The sequence below is a fragment of the Callorhinchus milii genome, unplaced genomic scaffold, assembly GCF_018977255.1.
Source record: "Callorhinchus milii isolate IMCB2004 unplaced genomic scaffold, IMCB_Cmil_1.0 Scaffold8, whole genome shotgun sequence".
Classification (NCBI taxonomy): domain Eukaryota; kingdom Metazoa; phylum Chordata; class Chondrichthyes; order Chimaeriformes; family Callorhinchidae; genus Callorhinchus; species Callorhinchus milii.
Window position 1 is genome coordinate 4,253,995 of NW_024704749.1, and position 24,778 is coordinate 4,278,772.

Consider the following 24,778-nt stretch of genomic DNA (forward strand, 5'->3'; position numbering starts at 1 on the left):
ACGGCCCCTGAGATTTGATCCGATTTAGTTTGATCAGAATGTTCGAAAGTCTCAGGTGAAGTTCGGGTAAAGTTCTGAAGGGAATATTGATCGACGTCAGGATCGCGACAGTGGAAGACCTAGTTAGGATATTTATTGTTCTCCCCATCCAGTCATACACACACACACACGCACACACATACTTATCCTGGATTTAATCTAAATGAAACACTTTCGCCATTGACTGAGTCAGCATTTACACTCAGCCACTCAATGGCCATTGTTCTGAAAAAAATGTCTTCAGGACCTTTTGTTTTCTCCCTGATCAGGTGCAAAATTTGCAGGGGGTGGGGGTTAACCCTGTGCAAATTGCTGTACGTGTGCAAACAAACTGGCTGCCGTGTTTGTCCTCGAAACACACTTCACCACGTTGTGAAACTCTTTGAGACATCTTCCTGACTTGAAAGGCGTTGTATCGGACGCAACGCTCTACCATTTTGTTCTGAGTACGTGCCTAGGCTCTTAAACATGACCAAAGGCACGGTTGAAGCGGTAGGTCTTGAGATGGACCTTGAAAGGGATGAGGGAGTGATGGATGGATGGAGGGAGGGAGGGAGGGAGGGAGGGAGTCAGAGTGACTCTGGGATGGAGTTGGGGGCAGATAGGCTAAAAGTACACCTGCCTCTGACTGATGAATCACAGTGGGGATGAATCACAGATGCGGAGGGATAACGGACAATTTTGCAGAGCATGTCCAGGCAGTTAGGTCCATTGGCCTACCCAGGCCCTATGGATTTGAATATATATATATATATATCTATTACCCACTTTGCACCTTGTACTGTCTCTCCTTCCTTGTGAGCAGTGAAGTGAAGCTCACCTTATCTAGACATCCTAATCCATCATGCCATCATTAATCCATTATGTGAAACATTCAATCCACTTAGGCTCATGGCAGGAGAAAGCGGGCTTGTGCTCATGTTGCCAACAAGACAGGTTAGCGTCGGAAGTAACTCAAAGCTTCCCCTGCACTGAGCAACCGCCTGAGATTAGTTTAAGGTGTACAGTTTCAGAGCATGCTGTTCCTTAATTGCTTGTTGCTTCTGTTTAATTACTGGTGTTACCTGCTTTGTAAGATGTCTCTCAAGATGCTTTGCCGCCTGTGTATACAAAGATACAGATGACAGCGTAATCCACAATTGCTTTGGTTTTAAACTTGGAAAGAAAGCAGCAGAGTTCATGGAGCTCAGGACTCCTATAGTGTGTGAAATGTTTATACCGTGTCTGCTTGAACTATTGAAAATACACAATGAGAGATTTGGGGATGTTTTATATGAGTTGTATCCTTGCATTTGATATTGCGCCTTATCACGTCGTTGAGACAACTCAAAGCACTTCACAGAATATATTGTAAAGTCAATTGAATGTATATTTTGTAGTGAAACAAGGCAGCCAACTGCGAACAGCAGTGTCCACAAATAGTCGTGGATTAAGTGACCGAATTATTTATTTATTTGTTTGTTTGTTTGTTTGTTTACTTACTTACTGTGAAGGGATTACTACCCACGGAAAAGCGATCCGACAATCCACTAACAGCCGGGTTCCTACTTACAGAGTGTGTGAAGTAAGGAAACTTGCCTCGGGTTTTGCCGTGCCGTATCTAAGATTTGATGCTGAGTTAGCGGATCTCAGTTGAGGGGGCACTAGGCTTTACAGTAAGACTTGGGAAGCCCTCGAATGGTCGTAATTCAGAGCAAGAAGGGTCCATTGGAGTTGGCCCTGGGAGTCTTAGAGCAACATTTGAGTGTCTAAAGTCAGCTTTAAAGTGATCAACTTCGCTTTGTCGAAGGCGAAAGGAACCTTAGAAACGCTGGGAAAGTCTATGTACAATTCTTGATGATAATTGCAGTCATTGTGGCCCTCAAGGAACTATCATTAACTGCCTGAGCGGAGTGAAATCAGTGCCCTCAAGGTTAGTAATCGCTCTCACGCTGATATAAAACGTTGCTATTGTTAACTCAATCTCTGGTTTACTTTTTTAACACGCATTTGAGCTTCTCTTGACGGATATGGAGTTACTGGGTCTCGTGTCCATTTGACCTTGTGATCTTGTGCTATGGTGACAAGTTGAGCAATCTCGATGCCAATGGGTGATTAGTGGTCAGCATGCTTGTGGTGGTATCACTGGGGTAAGAGATTAATCCGACACTGCAGTAAATGTGTGAAATGCCACGGTTTGCCCACAGAATATACAGTCAATTCGCCTTACAGTTAATCTTACACTTTAAAGCACTCCAGGGCGCTACCTCGCATGAACAGCGCTATAAAATCGCAAATTGTTGGTGGTGTTGTCGTACAGTATATTCTTTGAAGCTCTTTGAGACATCTCGGTGACATGATAAGGCTATTCTATCAAATGCAAGGATTATTATTGTTAAATAAGGCCTACACTGAGCTATGTCAGACACTTAGCAAATGCTGGAAAACCACACAAGCAGGTCTTTAACCCTCTGATAGGGTTTCAACGCCTTGGGAAGTCCTCCCGACGTGAAAGGCCTCATACAAATGTAATCTTGTTGTTGTTGTTGTTGTTCATAGCTCCACAGGACTGTAGTCCGTTGGGGGCTCTTTCTACAGGAGTCCTGTAGCTCAGTGGTTAGAGCACTCGCCTGGCAAGCGAGATACTGGGTTCCATTCTGGGCAGGGCAAAACTTTGGGCAAGTTTCCTCACTCCACACCCCCCGATAATAATCCCTCAAGAAAAAAAAACAATAATAAATTGGTCACTTCAATCCACGGCTGTTTGTGGGACGCTGCTGCGTGCAATTGGCTGCCGTGTTTCGCCCACAAAATATACAGTCAGTTCACTTTACAGTATAAACAAAACACAAAATACTGCAGAGCCAAGAGCCTAATGCTTTCCGCAATTAGGTAAGCAGGCTGCGTCCTTCCAGGGAGAGAGAGAGAGAGAGAGAGTGAGAGCGTGGATTCCATTCCAACAATCTATCTCTGGGATTTTCATGTATTGGTGGGATGCATGGAATTCTCAGCTCGGTTTGGAGACTCGTAAGCAACAGTGATGCGTTTCCACATGTGTCAGACACCCGGCTGGCCAAAAAGAAAAGGAGAACACAGCAGCCAATTTGCACCCCAGAATGAGCCACAAACAGCCATAAAGTGAATGACAAATTTTATCTGGGGGATTGTTGGCCAGGACACCTGGAGAACCTCTTTTCTCCATAACACCGCACCTCAATTTAGTAGAGGATTCGCAAAGCGAAATTAGCAATTGATCTCTTCAGTTGTTTATTTTATGCCTCGATGGTTTTGTGGTAGAATTAAAAACAGAGTTTACACACTCTGAGATTATTATCAGTTATTAAAAATATTAATTGTTAATGTGCCTGCGCCTTTCACATCGGGAGGACGTCTCGAAGTCCTTCGTAGGATGTACAGTAAATACACCACAGTTTATATTTATGTGGTACCATTCAGCTTGGAAGAATACAAAGTGTAGTGACTGTGTATTTTCCAGGCGAACGCCTGCAATTGGTAGCTTTGTGGTAGCACACAGCAACTCATGCATACTCCAATCCTCTTCCTGCTCACTTGGGAATCCAATGTTAAATTAGCCTCTCAGGAGGGAGGGAGTTTTAGTGCAATGTTAGTGTACAATTTATATTGTCTAACAAAGGGATCTTTCAGCACCTTTCATTGCTTCCCAAACAGTGCACGGTGCAATACTATGATATAAGTATTTCAGTGGAGCCATCGCCCCACAGCATTAAACCCATGGGCTTAGAGAAGAGAGAGTTAGCAGAGCTCTGCTTGCAAACTAAGGTCAGTAGATCGACTGATCATTATTACTATCATTACGGTTAATGCTGTTGCTGTATCTCCTTTGCCTGTGTCTTTGAGAGGCAATTTTTTTTAAATTGTGGCGTTTCTGTGAGTGTGATTAGCCTTTTTTCCTCGTGCCTGAGGAGTGCACAGCATCTGTGCAGACAGGCTGAATCCAGGAGTTTCGTGAAATGTCCACTGTAATCATTGCATGCGCAATGTAAATCAATGTAGCTTTACAGCACATCGAATACAATCAGATACATACACGCATGAATAAATCCCCACGGCTTAAAAAAGTCCAGATAGATTTAGCTGATTACTTCAGTGCATTTGTTTGGCAACTGTGTTTACACCCAGATACATCAGAGTTTAGATTAGCAGGATTGTTTCATTCAAAAAACAGCCTCGTGCTTCGGGTGTGTGTTTGGAGCTGTGGAGTGTGTGCGATTGCAAATCAAGAGGTTAGATTGTCACATGAATTACAAGCGATCATGCTTAGATATTAATAATCCTTGCATTTGATATAGGGCTTATCGGATTATTGAGACGTCTCAAAGCCCTTCACAGAATATATTATAAAATGACTTGACTGTGGGTGAAATTCAGTAGCCAATTGAGCCCAGCAATGTCCCACAAACAGTCATGGATTGAGTGACCATTCTTTATTACCCCTGGAAAGGAATCCGCCAATTGACTAACAACCGGGTTGCTGCTTACTGCCAAGTAAACAGGAGTGTGGAGGAAGGAAACTTGCCTAAGGTTTCGCCCCACCTGGGAATCCAACCCCGGGTCCTCTCGCTTCTGAGGCGAGCTCTCTAACCACTGTGCTTCGGGACTCCGCAAATGGGCTTTAAAGGACCTGATGTGAATCTCTTTAAATGTTGGTAGGCAGAGAGGGAGAGCTTTTGAGAGGTTGAGTCTGGAATTGACAAAGGCATGAGTGAGGGTTTCAGCAACATTGGGTGAAACAGCCGAGGTGCAGAAAAGAGGTCATGGTCAGGAAGCAGAGGTGAGGATGGAAAGAGAGCTGAGGGTTGCACTAAACATTCGAGGTCATGCATTAATTCAGTGAGGCGGAGAGAGAGAGAGAGAGAGAGAGATACCAAGACGGTTAAGGAGGTCAGAGCCAGAAACAGAGAAGCTTTGGCAGGAACCAAGGAGGATGGATTTCGATCATGTGCACGTTAACACTTTCAGTACCAAAGGTGGATACCAGAACCCTTTTTTTTGTCGCATTACAAAGGGGAGCGGGACAAATACAGCGAGTAATTAAAACTGAGAAGAAAACAATGGGATGGAGATGGAGATGGAGATGGAGCTGAATCCATACATTGTTAATAATTCCAAGAGCGCCCTCCACAGGGAGTTGTGGGGAATAGCACCTCGACAGATTCTGCGGAGAAAGGACCAGATGTCAAGTGTCAATGTGCATCTGTACTGAGTTTCAGGATTTTGCACCAAGATGGGCTTTCTGCTACTCATGACCTAACCCCCTCTCTCCTCTTTAAATTGCAGAGTAATAGTCCTGGATGCAACCACCCCCCCCCCCCAAAAAAAAATTAAGTTTGTTAAATAAAGTCAGCCAAATGTTCACAGGCAAGAAATCATTTGCATGGGGCAGTCTTTTTTTTAGACCAGGTGGAAACTGTAGCTCTCGTGCAGCAAATGATTTCTGCGCTTTGTTAATTGCTGAAATTGTTTGTGGCAAAACAACGACGCGTGTTGGCAGGGACAGTGATTTCAATCGTTATCCCCCTTTGAGTCAGCAGTGCGTGTAGCTCTTTAAACCCTGCAAGCCAAAGCCCTAACTATAGGGTGGTCCTAATCGGACAAGCAGCAGGAAAGCTTGCCAGACACTGCTCTCAATGGTAAGCTGTGCGGTTTCAGCTGGTTAGACTCCAGCAGTTACCACAACACCCACTTTGGTATCTCCCCCCCAAGCCTTGGCTTTTGCCAACCTGTGCTGAATACTCTCCAAAATTAGGTAAGTGGGGTCTGTCCCTCCGGGGAGAGAGAATGTGCGTTCCATTCCAGACACAGGGAAATTTCCATGTCTAGGTGGCATACAAATGTGGAACGCTCAGTCTGGTTCGGGTACTTTTAAGATTGGTGATTGGTTTCTGCATGTGTCAGACACCCGGCCGACCCCAAAGAAATTACATTGTCCTCACTGCTCCTGGGGCAGGGAAAGAACAAATCAGCCATGGTATTTTGCTCGTGTTCGTGATCTATTGTGGCTCTCCCTCACCACCACCACCCCACCCCCTCCCCACACTTATAGCTGATAAGATATCTGAGGCCAGATATTTCTTGTAATCTTTGCCATAAGGCTATTGTCTTAAAATTTAAGATTATGTAGAATTTTTGGAAAATTCTTGACCTCAGCCTTAATTTGGCATCTGGTTTTCCTCAGTTCCTGTTCGGACTGTGGATTCCAATTCACAAAGGTTTTTTCTCTGCCCCTTGTTTATCCTTCGCCTCAGTCCATGCCCCACATCGTACACGAACAGTTACATAAATAATAGGCTGCGTAGCAATACTGTATCTGCACCACATAGACAAGGTACAGAGCAACATTTATCATTTGATGTCTTAAAAGGGTCAGCTACAGGGGTATGGCATGGTGAAAGGGCAGGTAAGTGGGACTGAAAGGATTGCTCTTGAGGGAACCAGCATAGACATAAAAGGACCGAATGGTCTTATTCTGTGCTGTGAATGTCTATGGTTTCTATTTACTGCTGTTATGAACGAATGAAGGAAAATACAAGTATTTTTAAAAACAAAAATCCAATAAATACTCTGGTGAAGGAAATGTTCATTGAATTTGCTTTGTTTTTACTCTGTCACGATAAGGAATTATTTTGTGTCAATTGCACTAAAATAAATCTTGCTCCGCTGGTGTTTGTATAATATATGTTTGAATAAGGGAACAAAATGACACAGAGAAGCAAAAACAAACAATAATCCTTTGTATTTGATCTGGAACCTCATCATGTTATTGAAGCACCTCATAGTGCTTCAAAGGATATTTTACAAAGGATTTTAGTAATACACAGTCACTAATGTCATGATGATTGTGTATTTTGTAGCCAACCAGTTTGCACATTGCAATGTTTTTACACAAACAGCCATTAGGTTTCTTTATGTTAGGGTGCCCTTCACTTGGGGTAGCGTCTCGGAGCGAGACATGAATGATTAATTTTATCTGAAGGATTGTTGGCCAGAAAAAAAAGGTCCCTTCTCTTTGCGATGGGATCTTTGATCTGGCTCTGAACAGTTAGACAAGACTTTGGTTTAACATCTCATCCAAACAGAATCTCCAGCAATGCATCACCCAATGCACGGCACTGGAGCATCAGCAGGTAATAGAGTCAAAGAATCCTACAGCACAGAAGGAAGCCATTCGGCCCATCGTGTCTGTGCTGGCTCTTTGAAAAGAGCTATCCAACTAGTCCCACTCCCCCGCTCTTACCCCCCATAGCCCTGTAAATTTTTCCTTTTTAAGTACCTATCCATTTCCCTTTCAAAAGCTACTGTCAAATCTGCTTCCACCACCTTTTCAGGCAGTGCTTTCCAGATCGTAACAACTCTCTGGGTAAAAAGAAAATTCTCTTTGTCTCCCCATCCGGGTCGTATGCCTATTTTAGCTCACTAGAATTGGCCTCAATGCCCCTAAGCCAGGGAGAGAAAAAATGATGAGTGACAGTCAGTCTGTGCTCAGATCCCTTATGATGCCACTAGAATATACAGACCCAACATTTTCAGTCTTTCATCAGGAGATGAACGTGGCTGTATGTAACTCAAGAATATAAGCATTAGTGCAAGACAAACCTTTGATATTCTGAACCAATTATATTTGAGAGATGAGTCTCACTGGACCCATGTCTACGAGTTGTGTATTTATTTTAATGCAGGTTATTATTAAATGCCTTTGAGGTTCCCAGAGCTCTGCACTCGATCCTTTGTTAGTTTGTTTTGTATCCCTAAAGAATCCTCGCATTCAGAAATGTTTATCTGTCTGAATGCTCTGTACTGTCCCATAAATCACTGACAAAATGTACCGACACTTTACAATTTAGACAAGTGTAATGTGCTCAAAGGGCTTTAATGCAGGCTGAATCCTTCTCAGCAGATAAGGCACATTGGATGTTAGACTTGTTTTGATTTCTCTGCTCGTCTTGCCAAATCAGTTGAGTTCAGATCCCCTGAAGTCACACTCCGGGTATATAGTGGTCTTGTCGGGCTGCATCTGGAGTGTCACCTAGAGACAGTGAGTGCAGAGGAGAGCTCTGGATTAGTGTTAGAGGAATGAGCCGTGAGCAACGGTTTGAGCGTCTAGAGATCTTTAGTCTGGAAAAGAGACTATAGCGGTATATAAGTTTATAAATGTAATTGAGAAAGTACAAAAAAAATACAATTTAGTCGTTCAATCCAACACTGTTTGTGGGATACTGCTGTACACAATTGGGCACAAAATACACAGTCAATCCACTCTTTAATACATTCTGTGAAGCGCTTTGAGATATCTCAACTACGTGATAAAGCGCTGTATCAATTGCTCTTGAACCAGGATGGTCTATCCCATGTAGTCCTGGATCTCTCCTGCATTGTCAACACCCAGACTCTCTGTTTCATGTTGGAGGAGTGGAGATGAACCATACTTCTTAGCAAGAGTGAAATACAACAGCAACAAATTAAATTTGTATAGCGCCTTTCACGTGAAGAGGCATTCCCAAGACAATGGACAGACAAGGATTTGGACCCAAGCTGGAGTTTGGGATCAGGAGGGGTGATAGAGGGCAGAGATGGTAGGGGTAGGAGAGTGATCGAAGTTGTGTTCGAAGAGGAGGGTTTTGAGATGGGTCTTGAAGGAGACAAGGGACGGGGCGAGGTGAACGGACTGTGGGATGGAGTTCCAGAGGGGAAATTACTTCTCTTGATGAGATACAGTTAAGCTGGGCCTCCAATGGAATGAAACTGACTATGAATACGTACGAGCAGCAAGAAGGGGGAATGCGTAATGGGGCAGAGCACCATCTCCGAAGTGCTTGACGACACAGAGAATGCTGTTTCTAGTTCGGGATTAATGAGCCAAGTGACACCAACGGTTCTGCTTTGCATAGATATAAAGAAGGTTTATGCTGGTTGAGCATTTTTTAAAAAAATTGCAATATATAATAATGCCTATAATAATTATTAATAATAGTCCTTATATTTGACATAACGTCAAAATATACAGTCAATCCACTTTACAGTATATTCTGTGAAGCGCTTTGAGGCGTCTCAACAATGCGATAAGGCACTGTGTCAAATGCAAAGATTATTATTATAATATTGAAGCATCTTAAAGCACTTCACCGGATTTTACTGTGAAGCATAGTGACCGTATGAGTAGGGAAATCCAGTGGTCAGTTTGCACGCAGCAATGTCCCACAAAGAGCCATGAAATGAGTGACCAATTCTATTTGGAGGAATTGTCAGCCAGGACATTGGGAGTAAATCCCTTCGCTTTTTCAAATAGTGCCATGGAATCTTTAAAGTCCACAAGAACAGGCAGATGGGACCTCAGTTTAAGTCTCACCCGATACATCTTTATGCAATGGACAAGAAACCTATGATCTGATGAACTCGATGAACTTCGAAGTTGAACATATTAATTATAGATTTCATTTTACGTGCAGTTAATCTTAATTAGGTTGCCGTGTCGAGCCCAAGTCATATTCCCTCTCAGCACCTTGTGTGATAAACCGCTTCTGTGTTGTTGCCACTAAAATCTCACAACATTAGCAGATACCAAATAAATCCCCAGAGTAATAATGATAATACTCCATTTGTTACAGCGCCTTATCACGCTGTTGAGATGTAATGTCTCAAAGCACTGCACGGAATATGCAGCCAAGTGAATTAACTGCGTATTTTGAATGCGAAACACCAACATATGAGTAAACAAAATATGAAACAAGTTTTTTAAAAAAATGAGTGACCAAAATAAGGCCGTTAGGAACTCTAAAACGTTGAGTATTCTGTGTTTAATTTGCGGATGGTCGCTGTTTGATAAACACTCAACTCAGAGTCTTGTTGGCTGTGAGGACGTCTGGGAAACAACAATAACAACTTGCATTTATATAGCAGCCTTCAGACAGGGCAGCGTCTCAGAGCGCTTGTGTGATAGTATAAACAGAGTTGGAAACAAACCCAGATTTTATATATTGGCACAAATATACTGAACCAGACGCTTAATAATTCTTGCATGAAACCTCTGATCATTTCAATCTGATCTGGTTCTTGCCTAGAACTTTGTTTTGCTGGTCCAAAATTATCAAAGGCTCCAAATCAAATGGTAATAGCGCAAAGATTACTTTTGATGGTTGTTAAGTGTATCAGTGTATGTGAGTGAGTTGGTGGGGGTTGGAGGAGAGTGTGTGCGTGTGTGTGTATGTGTGTAAAATTAAATATTGTATAACAGTCTGGAGACAGAGAGAGAAATAGAGAGAGAGTGTGTGTGTAAAACTAAATACTGTAAAGCAGTCAGACAGACAGAGAGAGGGAGAGAGAGTGTGTGTAAAGCTAAATACTGTAAAGCAGTCTGGAGACAGAGAAATAGAGAGAGAGTGTGTGTAACACTAAATACTGTAAGACAGTCTGTCAGGCTGGAGACAGAGAGAAATAGAGAGAGAGAATGTGCAAAGCTAAATACTGTAAAGCAGTCAGTGGAGACAGACAGACAGACAGAGAGAGAGAGAGACAGAGAGAGAGAGTGTGTGTGTGAGAGAGAGTGTGTGAGTGCAAACAGCCAGAATCCTTTTGAACGGTCCTTTAAAGAAAGGCACTTCATTCCCACTTTATAAATCCTGCTCAAAATCCTTCCTTCGTCACCACCACGACGATAAGTCATTAGTTTGCCTGGTGGGAGCTTTAATGCTGGGTGGATTAAGACATATTCAGTGTCTCAATCTCCATCCTCTCTCTCCATCCATCCCTCCCTCCACTCCCAAACCCCCCCCCCACAACATCAGGAGCCACACATTCCCCATCTTCTCTCTCCTGGACATGATTTCAACAACGTCTCGCTTTGCCTTTGGAGGAAAATAGATTTGATTTGATTTGATTTGATTTGATCTGATCTGAGGACCGGTTTGCAAAAGAAGAAATAAATAGACCCTGTTTTCTGCTTGTCACTGAGGACAGAGGAGAATATGGGAAACTGTGTGAAGTCACCTCTCAGGAATCTTTCCAAAAAGGTAGGTTTATTGGGGGGGGAATGGATTTACCCCTTTTACCAGAATTGTAGGTGTGTTGTAGGTGGCAGTGATTTGTAAGAGTAAATGCGAACGTTACTGTGTCTGTGTGTGTCTGTGTGTGTGTGTGAGAGTTTAACAAGGAGGGGGAGAGGATGGAAGGAAGGAAAGGTATTTAAAGACTGTGGGAAGATTTGCAACTTAACGCAGAGTGGGGAAAAAAAAACCCGAAATGCAGTGGATGCGTTCATTTCAGCGCAAACTGCTTAAAACTTAGCGAATAACGAAAACCCTGGGGTGCAAACTGGATTGATTGCGCCTGGTGCATGTTTTTTTGTGGGGTGGGGTGGGGGGGTTGCAAATTTGCGATTTGCATGCGTTAAATTGGCAGCAATTGATTAAATATATAACATATAATATATAATATATACATGGTGTGTGTGTGTGTGTGTGTGTGTATAAGGTTGGAACCTACCTGATATAGTTGGCTTTTGTACATGTTTGAGTCAGGTGCAAAGTGCATGGAAAAAAAGAGTGTGAAAATAGGGGGGGGGGCAGAAAAATAAAAGAGTCTTTATTATTATTTTTGCATGCGAGAAGTTTGGGTTAGCTTAATAATTCCCCCTCCCACCAGCCAAAAAAAAAAAGCTTTGAAGTTTTCCACCTCTTGTCTGGCGTTCAAATCAAACAACTGATTGTTGCAAAGAGGAATGGAAAGGGGTTCAAACCCAACGCTTTTTTTTTTAACCCTCTTCCCCCCCCCCCCCCCCCCCCACACCCCCCACCAATAAAAAGGGGGGGGGAGAAAGAGAGAGGGGGAGAAGGAGGGGAAGGAAGGAAGGAAATAAAAGAGAGAGAAAGAAAGAAAGAAAAGGGGAAAAAAAAGAAAGAAAAGAAAAGAAGACAAGTGAAAGCAAGGCAGGGCTGGATTCTAATGTGTTGTTTGTGTGCTGGTGGTTTTGGGTGGAAAAGATCCGAAATGAGGAGAAAAACACCTACAAAATAGTGAGGACCAGCGAGGATACAGTGGGAGCAGCATCAGCATCAGCATCAGCATCAGCATCATCAGCAGCAGCAGCGCCTCCTGCAGGCGGCGGCGGGGAGTTTCAAGACCCCCTCTTAGCCCTGGCTCACAACTGCGCTCTCATGCACAACCTCCTGGGGCCAGCCTGCATATTCCTCAGGAAAGGATTCGCTGAGAGGCAGGCTGTAAGTAAGTCTTTCACTGGGACATTGTGCACCCATTCAGAGGGAGAGAGGTGGGGAGGGATGGAGGGAGGGATGGAGGGAGGGATGGAGGGATGGAGGGATGGTGGGAGGGATGGTGGGATGGTGGGATGGAGGGATGGTGGGATGGTGGGATGGAGGGATGGTGGGATGGAGGGAGGGATGGTGGGATGGAGGGATGGTGGGATGGTGGTGGGAAGAGACATGAGAAATGAAAATCCATCTCTCCATCTCTTGTTTTTTTTTTCAACACACACCATTCATCTATTTTGCTCTCATCCTTTGTCATATCTGTCTCTCTCTCTCTCTGTCTCTCTCTCTTGGCTGCCAGGTTAAGGTCATAAGAACATTTTCCCCGGTGGGTGGGGGTTGGTGGGGTGGGGGTGGGGGTGGTGGTGGGGTGGGTGATAATCCCTTCCAAAGAAATGATTAAATTGAATTCAAAAATGTGTTTGGTCGCTCAATCCACCGCTGTTTTGTGGGCACAGCGCTGTGCCCAATTGGTTGCCGCCTTCCGCCCATGAAATACGCAGTCCATCCGCTTTACGGCGTGTTCTGTGAAGCGCTTTGAGACGTCTCGAAGACGTGATCAGGCGCTGTATCAAACGCAGGGATTATTATTATTGTTATTATTATTATTATTTATTATTATAAGAATTTGCTAGAAAAAAGAAGACTTTTTTCAAGGTCCATCGACTTCACCTTCCACCGTCCTGGCAGTCGCATGACGTGTCGTGTCCCAAACTATATGCCGTATTGTATCCCGAGATATTATTTCTGAACAGAAACCTATCTAGTTTGTTCTTGCTCTCACCGTTTGCCGAGGGCGCTTGTTCCATACGTTTACTACTCGCTGACTGACTTCGCACCAGATGCTGATTCGAGGAAGGCAGCAGTCGTATCTTTTTTTATTGCTTTTGGCGAATCTGTAATGCTAAATAATAATAATAATAATCCTTGCATTTGACATAACGCCTTATCACGACGTTGAGACGTCTTCCAAGAACATATTGTGAAGTGGATTGACTGTGTGTTTTTGAGGGCGAAACGGGGCAGCCAATCGCGCACAGCAGCGTCCCACAAGCAGTCATGGATTGAGCGACCGAATTATTATTGTTCATTTATTTAATGAAGGGATTCTTACCCCCAGAAAGCGATCCACCAATCGGCTAACAACCAGGTCATATTTACTGCTAGGTAAACAGAGGTGTGTGGAGTAAATTCATGAAATTAAGAAATCTTTCAGAGTCGTCCTTCCGTGTGAAGACGCTATATAAATGTAATTTGTTGTTGTTAATTCCCCTGTATCCCCATATTCCAATGGAGACATCACTTTTTTGCACCTATCCTCCCCATAAGACAGTAGATAAGGCTCTTTGCCTGCTGCCTGCAGTATTATCACTCTTCAAATAATCTTTCTTTTCTCTCTCCGGCTTTTAAGTATCACCGAATTAACTGCATCTTGTCCCTCAGGGGAGAAATCACCTCTGAAGGATGCAACCAATTAAACTTATAAACAAACACCCAGACTGAGAATAAAAGCCAAACAGACAAAAACCCAGACAGGTTTTGTAAGCAGATCATTATATTTTATATCTTTATTGGTATCAAACCTGCTCGTCTTAGGGTTAAGGAACAATAATCCTTGCGTTTTGTGCAGAAAATACAGTCGATTCACTTTGCAGTGTGAAGCGCTTTGAGACGTCTCAATGACTTGATGAGACTCTGTATCAAACGCAAGGATTATTATTATTACTATTATTTGATATTGTTATTAAGGAATAAGCAGTTGAAAGATTAGTGTGTGTTGCGACTGCAGTGAGTCCCTGGCCCTTTATGTCCATCTGTATTTTCTTCTGATAACCCTCCTCTCTTTAGCACCGCTTTGCCCTCGGTCTTGCCAAATGTGTGACAAAATTCATCCTCAGTCCGATGTGGATTCCTCCCGGGGGACTTGCTCGCTGCTCTCATCTCTTCTCCCTGGTCTTAAATTTCACTCCGACGTCTTTAAGCTTCACTGATCCCTGTAGGCGCATTTAATCTCTCTTGCATTCTCACAGTCAGTTCATGTGTTGCCAGCTGCGCTGTAAAGATAAGGGGAGATGAGAAATCGGACCCAAACTGTAAGACAATAACCTGGGCATGTCCATCCATCACCCATCCAACCATCCATCCACCTGTCTGTTGTTTTACCCCCACATTCACCCTCCTCCACCACCTGCTCATCCACTCTCCCCCCTCCCCTCCTCTCCCCCCGGCCATGTGAGTGACTCCGGATGAGATGAGATACTTTTTACATTGCATGTGTGTTTCTATCTTGGCCTCTCCTCCTACGCCCCTCTCGTTTCCAATGCAGTTCAAACGCAGGGCCTTGGTTCGGACGTCCTCCCAACGTGAGAGGTGCTCTACAAATACAGTTAGTTGTTGTTGTTGTCTCTTATGCTGTACTGTGACTCCTAAAAAAAACACAACACCGATTTAGGACATTATTTCTCAAGGCAAATGATACATATCAATAACCTCTCTGTCTGTACAAAGGTATTCCAGATGTGAGCAGGAATAGCGATGGATTCAATACGTTCCTATTCAGTTCTCGGGCCAGAATTTTATTGGCGTCAGACAGGTGCTTATTTGGAGCCCAGATGTTTTTACGCATTGGGACAAAGCCTTGCATTCGATCTAACACCTTATCATGTTCTTGAGTCATCTCAAAGCGCTTCACAGGGCCTTCTGCCAGACTGCACTGGCTGCCTGTCCCAGAGAGGCTTGATTTCAAAGTCCTCACTCTTGTCTTCAAATCCCTCCACTTCTCTGCACCTCCCGACCTCTCTGACCTCCTCTCTCCTCACAACAGTGCCCATTGCCTTCACTCCACCGGGTCTGGCCTCCTCCTTGTCCCCCGAATCCTCCGCTCCACCATCGGCGGCCGTGCCTTCAGTCACTGCTTCCTGAGGCTCTGGAACTCCCTTCCTCACTCCCTTCACCTCGCCCCCTCTCTTCCTATTTTCAGGTCTCGGCTGAAGACCTTTTCGACCGCGCCTTTGGTCACCTTCCTCCCCCTCCCCCCGGCTCAGCCCCGGGATCCGTTACCGTGAAGCGCCCTGAGACGCCGTCCGGCGTGGAGGGCGCTATATAAATCCAAGTTGTTGTTGTTGTTCTATAAAGCGATGTGGCTGAGCGTATTTTGTGAGCAAATATGCACAGACCAATGCCCCACAAACAGCCATGGTATGAGTGTCCAAAATAAACATTTTATTTGGGGGATCGCTCCCTCCTGCTCTATGTTTTTGGTGTAAACACACCTAACAATAATAATAATGATAATAATAATAATAATGATAATAATTTCTGCATTTGATATTAAAGGATTGTAGTAAAGAACATGCAAGTACTTATTTAAAAACTGTAGTTCTTTATAAATGACCTGAATGCCAGTTACTTCGCTGTAGGTGTGGCGTTAGCAAGTTTGCTTTTCAAGTACTGGTTAAACGTCACTTGATGCACATATCACAAGGATTTCTCAGCCACGTTCTGAGGTGCAAATTACCGCAGGGGTTTTGCCCAGACCAAAAAAAAAACAGTCTGGAGCCTGCCAGGCATTTGAGACCGGTTTGAGCGAACCAAAGAAGATGGAACGGATTCTCTCGCGCGGTTCGTCCCTGGGGACCGGCTGTCGCGGCGCTCGGTGCTGTATGGCCTGTTCCCGGGCCATCATAAACTCGGTTAAGGAGGCCCTTTGGCCACTCCCGAAACCAGGTGTTCTTCTGGCAGAACGAAAGGGGGGGACGGTGAGGGCCTGCCTCAGGCTCGGGCAGGCTAGGATCAGGGACCATACACTGAGGGACAAGCTGAAGCTCGGCTCAACTCAGGAGCCGCTCCAGCACAACCCGCTCAGGGGCAGCCCCTCGAGTGCACCCGAAACTGACTGAAATAAGGGTACAGAAGGACCCTTGAGATGTAACCAAAGAGCGCCCCCGGAAACTATGTAGGGTAAACATGTGCGCGGACGCTGCACATCGGGGTGCCTTTCCCTAAAGCGGCGAGCGCACCTTATCGGGGTGTGCGCGGACGCACGCGTGGGTGTGGTGCACGCAGGGACGAGTGACTCCCTACGGTATTAAAGGGAGCGTCTCTCCCCTCCCCTCTCAAAAAAAACGTGTGCACAGCCTGCGTGCGGGGAAGGAACGAACCGTAAACACCCGGGGGGGTTTTTTGTATCGGGAGAAAAAGGGAAAAAATTGTAACAGAAGATGTTGTGTTTGTCTTTGGATTTCTGTCGTGCTAAATATTGTATTGATAAATAAATGTATATTTTTCCCAAAACCAAGCAAATTACTTGCGGTACTTGCGTGCTTACGTGTTAGTCGTATAAACTCCGACCTCCACGTAACTTCGCACAAGTCACACATGGAAGTTTGCCATCACTCATACTTTGCGTAAGTCGTATTAAATGTTGCGCTCCCAATTGATACAACTTATACTGCGCTTTCCTCAAGTGCACAGTGTCGATCCAAAGCACTTTCTAATTCGAGAACAATACGCAAAGATGCCGCAAACTCCATTTAGTCTCTGAGTCACTTCTTCACACCTGCTACGCACAGGCTTGGCTACGACAGCTCTTGAAAAGGCCAGCTTGTATCTGCTAACTCTGGGCGCGCTCGCAACCACTCACCTGCCGTCCGTGAAGCGTCAAACATTTGCAAAACTTAGTGACTGTTCGTTCGTTGTCTGTGGATGTGCAGTGGGCGGGGGTGGCCAGGCTATAATTCTCTGGTATCCAGCACATCCTCCTCACGCGATAGGCGCTGTTTACAATTGTACTTTCTTGGTGGTTGTTCTTTCCTGATAAACATTTAATCTTGGATTTGCTGTTGTAATAAAATCCACTCGACTCAAGCAAGGCCGATGTCTGTACCGACGGGCAAGGGATGGCCAATGTGGTTTACAACAAGCACGCTGCAATCCGCCTTAACGCTAACTTAGACCACACGGGGAGATGTGTCGACAGACGTCACCTGAAAGCTTCACTGATCACCTTCTGGTTTAGTTGCTGCGAGGCCTTTTCTGACATACAAAATGCTGGGGAAAATCCCCACCCGCCCCTAGGAATCGCCCAGCAGTCACGTCAAAACTCCACACCAGTAAACTGCCCTTCCATAATAATAATAATAATAATAATAAATAATGTTCATGGCGATTTCGTCAGCAGACTCTAAGCGGTCACTGTTTAGGCAGTTTTTGCAGAATTCTAGATAGATTTTACAGAATGTTATTTGATAATGAAAGACGTTGTATGATTACTACTTATGAGGTTCCTGCTTTCATGGTATTGTCAACGTTCCTAAATCATTTGAAACAAACACATAAAGAATTTGCTGCTTCTGTAGAAATCTGTTTTTTAATATTTCTGGACGTGGGATAAAAGTTCTCACCAGTGACAATTCCTTAAAAAAATGACCTTGGCTGTTAGCTCCACTTGAAGGTGAATATATTGGAAACTTTTCAAGAGAAGTGATCAGAGAGAAATTGTCTTGGACCCTGGTAATAAAAGGAAGAGTGAATTAAGAAGGAAAGCCCATTTTGCTTGTCTTGTCTTGTCCCATCATGTCTCTAACGATAATTGAATGTGACTTTGAGTCACCATCCTCTCTTTGGACTTGAATTGTTGTTCCTTGATATTGAGGCAAATGTGCAAACAATAATACCATAATAAAACTCTAATACCAACCTGTGTTTATCACTAGGACAGAGAACTGAGACCAGAAGAAATTGAAGGTAAACTGCCACGTCTCCTGTTTATTGTTTGCTTGTACTGTATGTCTTGTCGACGTATTTGACTTGAAGGTTTCACTAAATATTTGATCAAAATTCGAGCCCAGAAACTGTAGATATCTCCGCTCCCCTCTTACATACTCACAGACACACACGCGCACACCTACATAAATGCACACACAGACATACACACACACCTACACAAATATACATGCAACACACAAACACATACATAAACATTGCATCCGGACACACGCACATACACACACTTGCATTTGTACAAACACATATACTGTATCGACACAGACAAACACAAACATTGACACAGACACAAACAGACACATACACATCCACACACACCACCACCACATAGACAGACAGACAGATAGAGAAAGAGAGACACACACACACGTTTAGTGGGATTTTTCTGAATGTTTTAGGCTCTATGCCACAAGACCTTTTTTGGTCGAATTGTGCCTTCATTTCGTAATATTTCTGTTAATTCACTGCCCACCCTAACGCAGACCCAGAATGTCCCAGGTCCAAAGCCTGGTGGTACAACTGTTACTGTGACTCCAGAGTGACACGTGCCTAACCCAGTAACTTCTGGTGCAAAATATATGTGTGTATGTGGTGGAGTAAACCTAGAAAGTATTAATGTTTGGTTAGCAGATCTCTAACTGACAGTAATTGGACTCCCTGGGGTTAGGATGAATCTTGTAGTCTGGGTCTGCTCACACAGCACAGACATTGGTGTGGCGGATAGGGTGGGGGTAAGGAAGCAGACATTGGTGTGGCGGATAGGGTGGGGGTAAGGAAGCAGAATGGTTGAAAGCTCGCCCACCATTGGTGTGGCGGATAGGGTGGGGGTAAGGAAGCAGGCCAGTGTCTGCTGAGCGAAGGGCGTGAAGCCCGCTGAATATAACCGCATGGAACTTCACAAGTGCAGAAACGGACATTACGCCTACACAAGCTCACAGTCGCACTGTCAGTGTGGCTCAGATCGCCAGTGCTCTCACATCTGGATCAGAAGGATGTGAGTTCACGTCGCTCACCAGGGACTTGGGTTCCTACTCAGGAACATAGGAACAGGAGGAGGCCATTCGGCCCCTCGAGCCTGTTCCACCATTCTGTTAGATCACGGCTGATCTGTACCTCAACTCCAATTACCCCCCTTTGCCCATATCCCTTGATAACCTGACCTCACAAAGGCATAGCCTTACTCTAAACTCCAGTGCAGCACTGAGAGAGAGCTGGATTGTTGGAAGCCTTGCTTTGTTGGGTGAGGTGTTGAAGGCCGACCTCACCTGAGTGTTCCGGTGGTTCAGATGGACATTAAAACTTCTAATGTGGCTTCTGTTTTGTAGACGATCAGGGAGTTCCAATGTTGTTTTGGCCAAGATTTCTCCCTTATTTCAGTTTACCCAAATTCCTGATTTAAACGTGATTATACGTCGCATTACTGTTCGGGGGAGTTTGCTGCCGCAGATTAGGTGCTGACGTAAAATGGTCGCTACACTTGAAAGCAACTCGTTGTTTGGAGCTCTCCGTATTCATTTCGACACGTTAAGACGCTGCTTCAAACACGAGTATTATTTACTGACCTCGATAATTCTCTTCCGCCGTGCGAAGCCCATTTTCGTAAGCGTAGAAAGTTCTCTAAAAAGCGTTCAAAGCCATGTATCTTCCCACCAAATGATGCAATTAGTCACGTTTGACTGGAATTCATACTTCTCTTAAGACATGCAGTGTGAAATGATCCTGACTGATACAAGTTGTACAAGTTTTACTGCATTGGGAAGTTCATTTCAACCACGGACTATTTACCCATTCTCACGATTGTGCAAACAACGGGAACTTGCTCTATTTGTTTCGAGGCTCTGACGAGTTATTCTTTCTCGGCAGAACTGAGGGAAGCATTTAAAGAGTTTGACAAGGACAGGGATGGCTTCATCAGCTGCAAGGATCTGGGGAACTGCATGCGAACAATGGGCTACATGCCAACGGAGATGGAGCTGATCGAACTCTCACAGCAAATCAACATGAACTGTAAGTCAAAGAGCGATGCAAAGCCTGTCCCCACCCAGGTAGTGGAGCCCTGTGGCGTAGTGGTCAGAGCACTCGCCTCGCAAGCGAGAGGACCTGGGTTCAATTGCCAGGTAAGTAGGAACCCGGTTGTTAGTCGATTGGTGCACCGTTTTTCCAGGAGAATTAATAATAATCCCTTCAAAAAAAAATTCATTAAGAAAAAAATAAGAATTTGGTCACTTCAATCCACGACTGTTTGCGGGGACTCTGCTGTGCGCAATTGGCTGCCGCGTTTCGCCCACAAAATATACAGTCAATTCCTTTACAATGTATTCTGTGAAGCGCTTTGAGACGTCTTGAAACGTGATAAGGCGCTGTATCAAATTCAGGGATAATTATTATTATATCAAATACAAAGATTATTATTATTATTATTGCTCAGTCGCATTGAACCCAGATATAATCTGATAAGGCATCTTAACGTGGCTCGGTGTTAGCGTTGGTCAATTGGTAGCTCTCTCTTCTGAGTCAGAAAATTGTGGATTCAAGCCCCACGTCAGGACCTTGAACTTCACAAAAAAAACTGCACTATGGTGCTGGGGTTAATTGCATGGTCAGAGAAAATAAGTGGGGTCTCCTTGGAGTTGAGTTGGATTCAAGGTGACCTGCTCGGCAATGGAAGTTTAGAATCGAATCAACCTTCTGCGGTGGGCTCGGTAGTCCGGTTCCAGGGCACTGCTGAAAATAACAGCCCAACCCAGCCTGGCTCATCGGTAGGACATGGAAGGGCAGGGCAGTCACTGGGGGCAAGGATTCTTAGCTCCTGTTAACCGTCCAACCCAAAGCCCTAACAGGTAGGGTGGTCCTAGGCTGACAAGCAGTGGGAAACCTGCCAAGGTGAAAGCCCCGGTAGCCACTATACATGTGTAAAGTGACACATGTAAAGAAAGCAGCAGGACACACGCGCGCAAGCCGGCAGTGAATGAAAAGTGCTGGGAGGGAAGATGAGTGAGCATTGCGAGTTATGTAAATGGCTTTGGGGAAGGACACATACTCAGAGATAGTTGGTTAAACTAAGAACCACGGGTACAGGAACATGTAACCCATGGAGTCCTGTAGCTCAGTGGTTAGAGCACCCGCCTCGCAAGCGAGAGACCTGGGTTTGATTCCCGGCGGGTCAGTGCGAAACGTTGGTACAGGCTGACACACTTCTTTAAAAGCAATCACAAAGTCACAGCATTTATGTTTTATTCGTCCACTTATTGGGCTTGGCTTTGCTTGCTTCCCGCAGTGGGCGGACACGTTGACTTCGATGACTTTGTGGAGCTCATGGGGCCGAAGCTCCTGGCAGAAACAGCAGACATGATCGGTGTCAAAGAGCTTCGAGACGCTTTCAAAGAGGTGAGCGGTTTTTAGTGACTGTAAAATACTTAGAAGAACATGGGAACAGGAGTAGGCCATTCAGCCCCTCGAGCCTGTTCCACCATTCTATTAGATCATGTTTGATCTGTACCTCAGATCCATTTACCCGCCATCCATTTGCTGCATATCCCTTGATACCCTGACCTACCAAAAATCTATCCACCTCAGTCTTGAATAATTCAATTGATCCAGCATCCACAGCCTTTTGGGGGAGAGAGTTCCAGATTTCCGCTACTCTTATCTAACAAAAATGTGTATCGACCTCAGTCTCGAAAATTTTAATTGTCTAGGAATCAAACCCAGGTCCTCTCGCTTACTCTAACCAACACGCCACAAGACTGCAAACTCCACTTGTTCTCTCTACTGGAATATTCCAGCCTTGATCTGTTACCGGCAGCGAAACCGTATTTCTCAATACTCGAGGGTATTGCTCGAGTTTCGTGAACAGACGTGTAATGTGTGTCCTAGACCGAGACCAGATGTTTATTTTTTTTTGCTCAAATACACACAGTTTGACACAAACGGAGATGGTGAAATCAGCACATCAGAACTTCGGGAAGCCATGAAGAAGCTACTCGGTCAACAGGTTGGGCACAGAGACATTGAAGAAATACTAAAAGATGTTGACTTGAATGGGGACGGTCGGGTTGACTTTGAAGGTAAAATGCTTCTTATCTCTTCTCAGCAGGAATGATACGATTCACACTTATATAGCCGTCTTTCACATCTGGCCATCATAAATTTTAAGACCGTTGTTTTAAGACACCGGGAGAAACCATCTTCTCTTTTGTCGTGGGATTTTTAACGTCCAACTGAACAGGCAGATAGGACCTTGGTTTAACGTCTCGTATAACCCCCCCCCCCTCCTCTGCCCACCGTCTTTGCTGAGTTAACGCCCTCCCAACCATCCCTGCCACCATCAGCGGCTGTGCCTTCAGCCACCATATGCCTAATATATTGGAACTCCCTGCCTCGATCGCTCCGCCTTCGCTTCTTCTTTAACTATCGTTAAATCCCACTTTTAAGACTTACATCTTCAACCACGCCTATGGTCGCCTCACCTCCTTCTTGCTCGGCGACCAAACCAGCCATTGCTCAGCGCTCCCCCCGAGACGCCATCTTGCTTGAAGGGCGCTGTCTAAATGCAAGTTGCTGCTGTTAACACTCGTTTCATCTCCACGTTGCAGAATTTGTCAGGATGATGTCTCGGTGAGCGTTCGCGAAGCGAGGAGTAAGTCCGCCGCTGGCAAAGACGTCAGATATCCACCAACTGGTCGCGACACTTTACCACCGCTCCCGAGACTTTATTTAACGGTTCGTAAAGCAAAGCCTCGTTCTATTTAGCTGTTCAAGAACATCCGAGTTTCCGAGCAAGGACCTGGGGCTTTGTGCTACGCCAGTTAAACGAACTGAAACAAAGGACCTGTATTTCCCGCTGTCTTACGCCTCCAGTAAATATCATGCCAGAATATGCATGATCTGCTGCTCCGAAGACTCAAGTATATCTTGTACATATGAGATGCGTCTATCTTCAAATGTGCCGTGTTCAAAATAAACTGATCCAAATCGAGGTTTGAGTGAGACGTTCCTCCTGCTGTTTCGGTCATTTTTATTCGTGCTGCTCCCACCCACCAGTACGTTCTCTATTGTACTGTTCATCATGAGACCCGTAGTGTAGTGGTTAGAGCGCTCGCCTCACAAGCGAGAGGACCCGGGTTTGATTCCCGAGCAGGGCGAAACCTCAAGCCAGTTTCATTACTCCACACGCCTGTTTATCCGGGAGGAAGTAAGGGCTCTGTTGCTCAACATGTTGCTGTGACGGCAGTAGAGACATAGCTTTCTAGGGGTAATAAATGCCTTCAAAATAAATAAATAAATAAAATAAAATAATAATAATAATCATTTTGTTGCTCAATCCACACCTGTTTGTGGGACGCCGCTGTGCGCAATTGGCTGCCGTGTTTCGCCCGCAAAATATACAGTCAAGTTACATTACAGTATATCCTGTGAAGCGCTTTGAGACGTCTCAAAAATAAGGGTGATAAGGCGCCATGTCAAATGCGAGGACTATGATTATGTTATTATATTATAACTTATTCACATTTCAAAGCAGATTTTTTGTTGTAACTTCAAACGCAGTGTCATGTCTCCTCGCTCTATAAAGCCCAGTAGAAAACACTGCTGTGATTAATTTCGACGCTGGTTCTGTGATTGCCTGAAGTGTAAATGTAATAACTTGACGAAATCCGCTTTTGCTTTTATGTCTCCGTGTGCTTTTGCCCTGCGAGGTCCCCGTCCACACTGTGTTCGAATGAATCATTCCAGTCCTGGCTACGAGGTGCCAGAAACATTCTGCTCTGAGTCAGTCTATTATATTCGCCCCCCCCCCCCACCTCCAACTCCTACCCCCTGCGGATGATGAACAAATAAGCCTGCTTTCACATACACTTCCAACACACACTCCATTGAAAATAAGAACAAAGCTGGCAGTTTTATGACAGACAAAGCCAATTGCGCACATCTGTAGAACATTTGCGTAGCTCAACATGTTGCTGTGACGACAGCAGAGACGTGTGACGGTAAGGGATGGAAGTTCAGGCTCCTGCTCGCTGATGCTGAATTGTCAGGTCGCTTTTTTTAAAAAGAAGGTGCAGTGTTTCCTCTTGACGTGAGTTGGCAGGAGGTGGGGTGGGAAGGGGCGCTTACTTCGACCTCAATGTACCGATTCCCCGGGCAGAAGAAACTAAACGGCTTTAGGGCTTGTTCAGCGAGGCTGTTCTTCACGAGTAAAATGTTGCTTTCGTGATATCGGTCTGTTCATCCCCGCTTACCTACTGGTTGACATTTTCCAGTGGATTGATGTATCTATTGTTTCTGTAAGGATTATTATATATTATTATTAATTCCAAATACCTCCCGCTAACTAACCTTGGTTAACTAACCTTTGACTTAAAAAATAAATGAAATGTCCTCGCCTAGTTTACTTCAATGAATTAACATCCATCTTGTGTTCCCTCTGTTCCACTGAATCGTCATTACGCACCTCTCCGGCTCCAACCAGGGAATCAATGAATAAAGTGGAACAGCAGTTAAAGATAATGGGAAGCCGCCAATACTATTTTGCACGAGGTGTGCGTCCAGTGGGATGTTTCTTGCTGCTTGAGATTTATTGACTGGGTTCATGAATAACCTATATTGGCTCAACACTGAGTGCTGTTAACTGTGCGTGCCTCCTTCGAGACCCGTCTCGAGACCCTCCACTTTGACCG

General features: G+C 44.8%; 1 protein-coding gene across 3 annotated transcripts in view; it reads left to right on the forward strand.

Moving 5' to 3' along the window:
• cabp1a (calcium binding protein 1a) overlaps window positions 1–22,918 on the forward strand; it is a 24,513-nt gene extending 1,595 nt beyond the window's left edge. The window contains exons 1-7 of one of the 3 annotated variants that reach the window (XM_042337573.1): window positions 10,881–11,063; window positions 12,024–12,269; window positions 18,032–18,062; window positions 19,965–20,108; window positions 21,379–21,488; window positions 22,021–22,168; window positions 22,697–22,918. In XM_042337573.1, the coding sequence (XP_042193507.1) occupies window positions 11,019–11,063; window positions 12,024–12,269; window positions 18,032–18,062; window positions 19,965–20,108; window positions 21,379–21,488; window positions 22,021–22,168; window positions 22,697–22,722 (750 nt within the window). In that variant the 5' untranslated portion in view covers window positions 10,881–11,018 and the 3' untranslated portion in view covers window positions 22,723–22,918. Of the gene's footprint in view, window positions 1–10,880; window positions 11,064–12,023; window positions 12,270–18,031; window positions 18,063–19,964; window positions 20,109–21,378; window positions 21,489–22,020; window positions 22,169–22,696 lie in introns of those variants that run through there. The other 2 variants (XM_007899083.2, XM_007899084.2) reach the window with 2 other exon arrangements.
• Window positions 22,919–24,778: the final 1,860 nt, after the last annotated feature.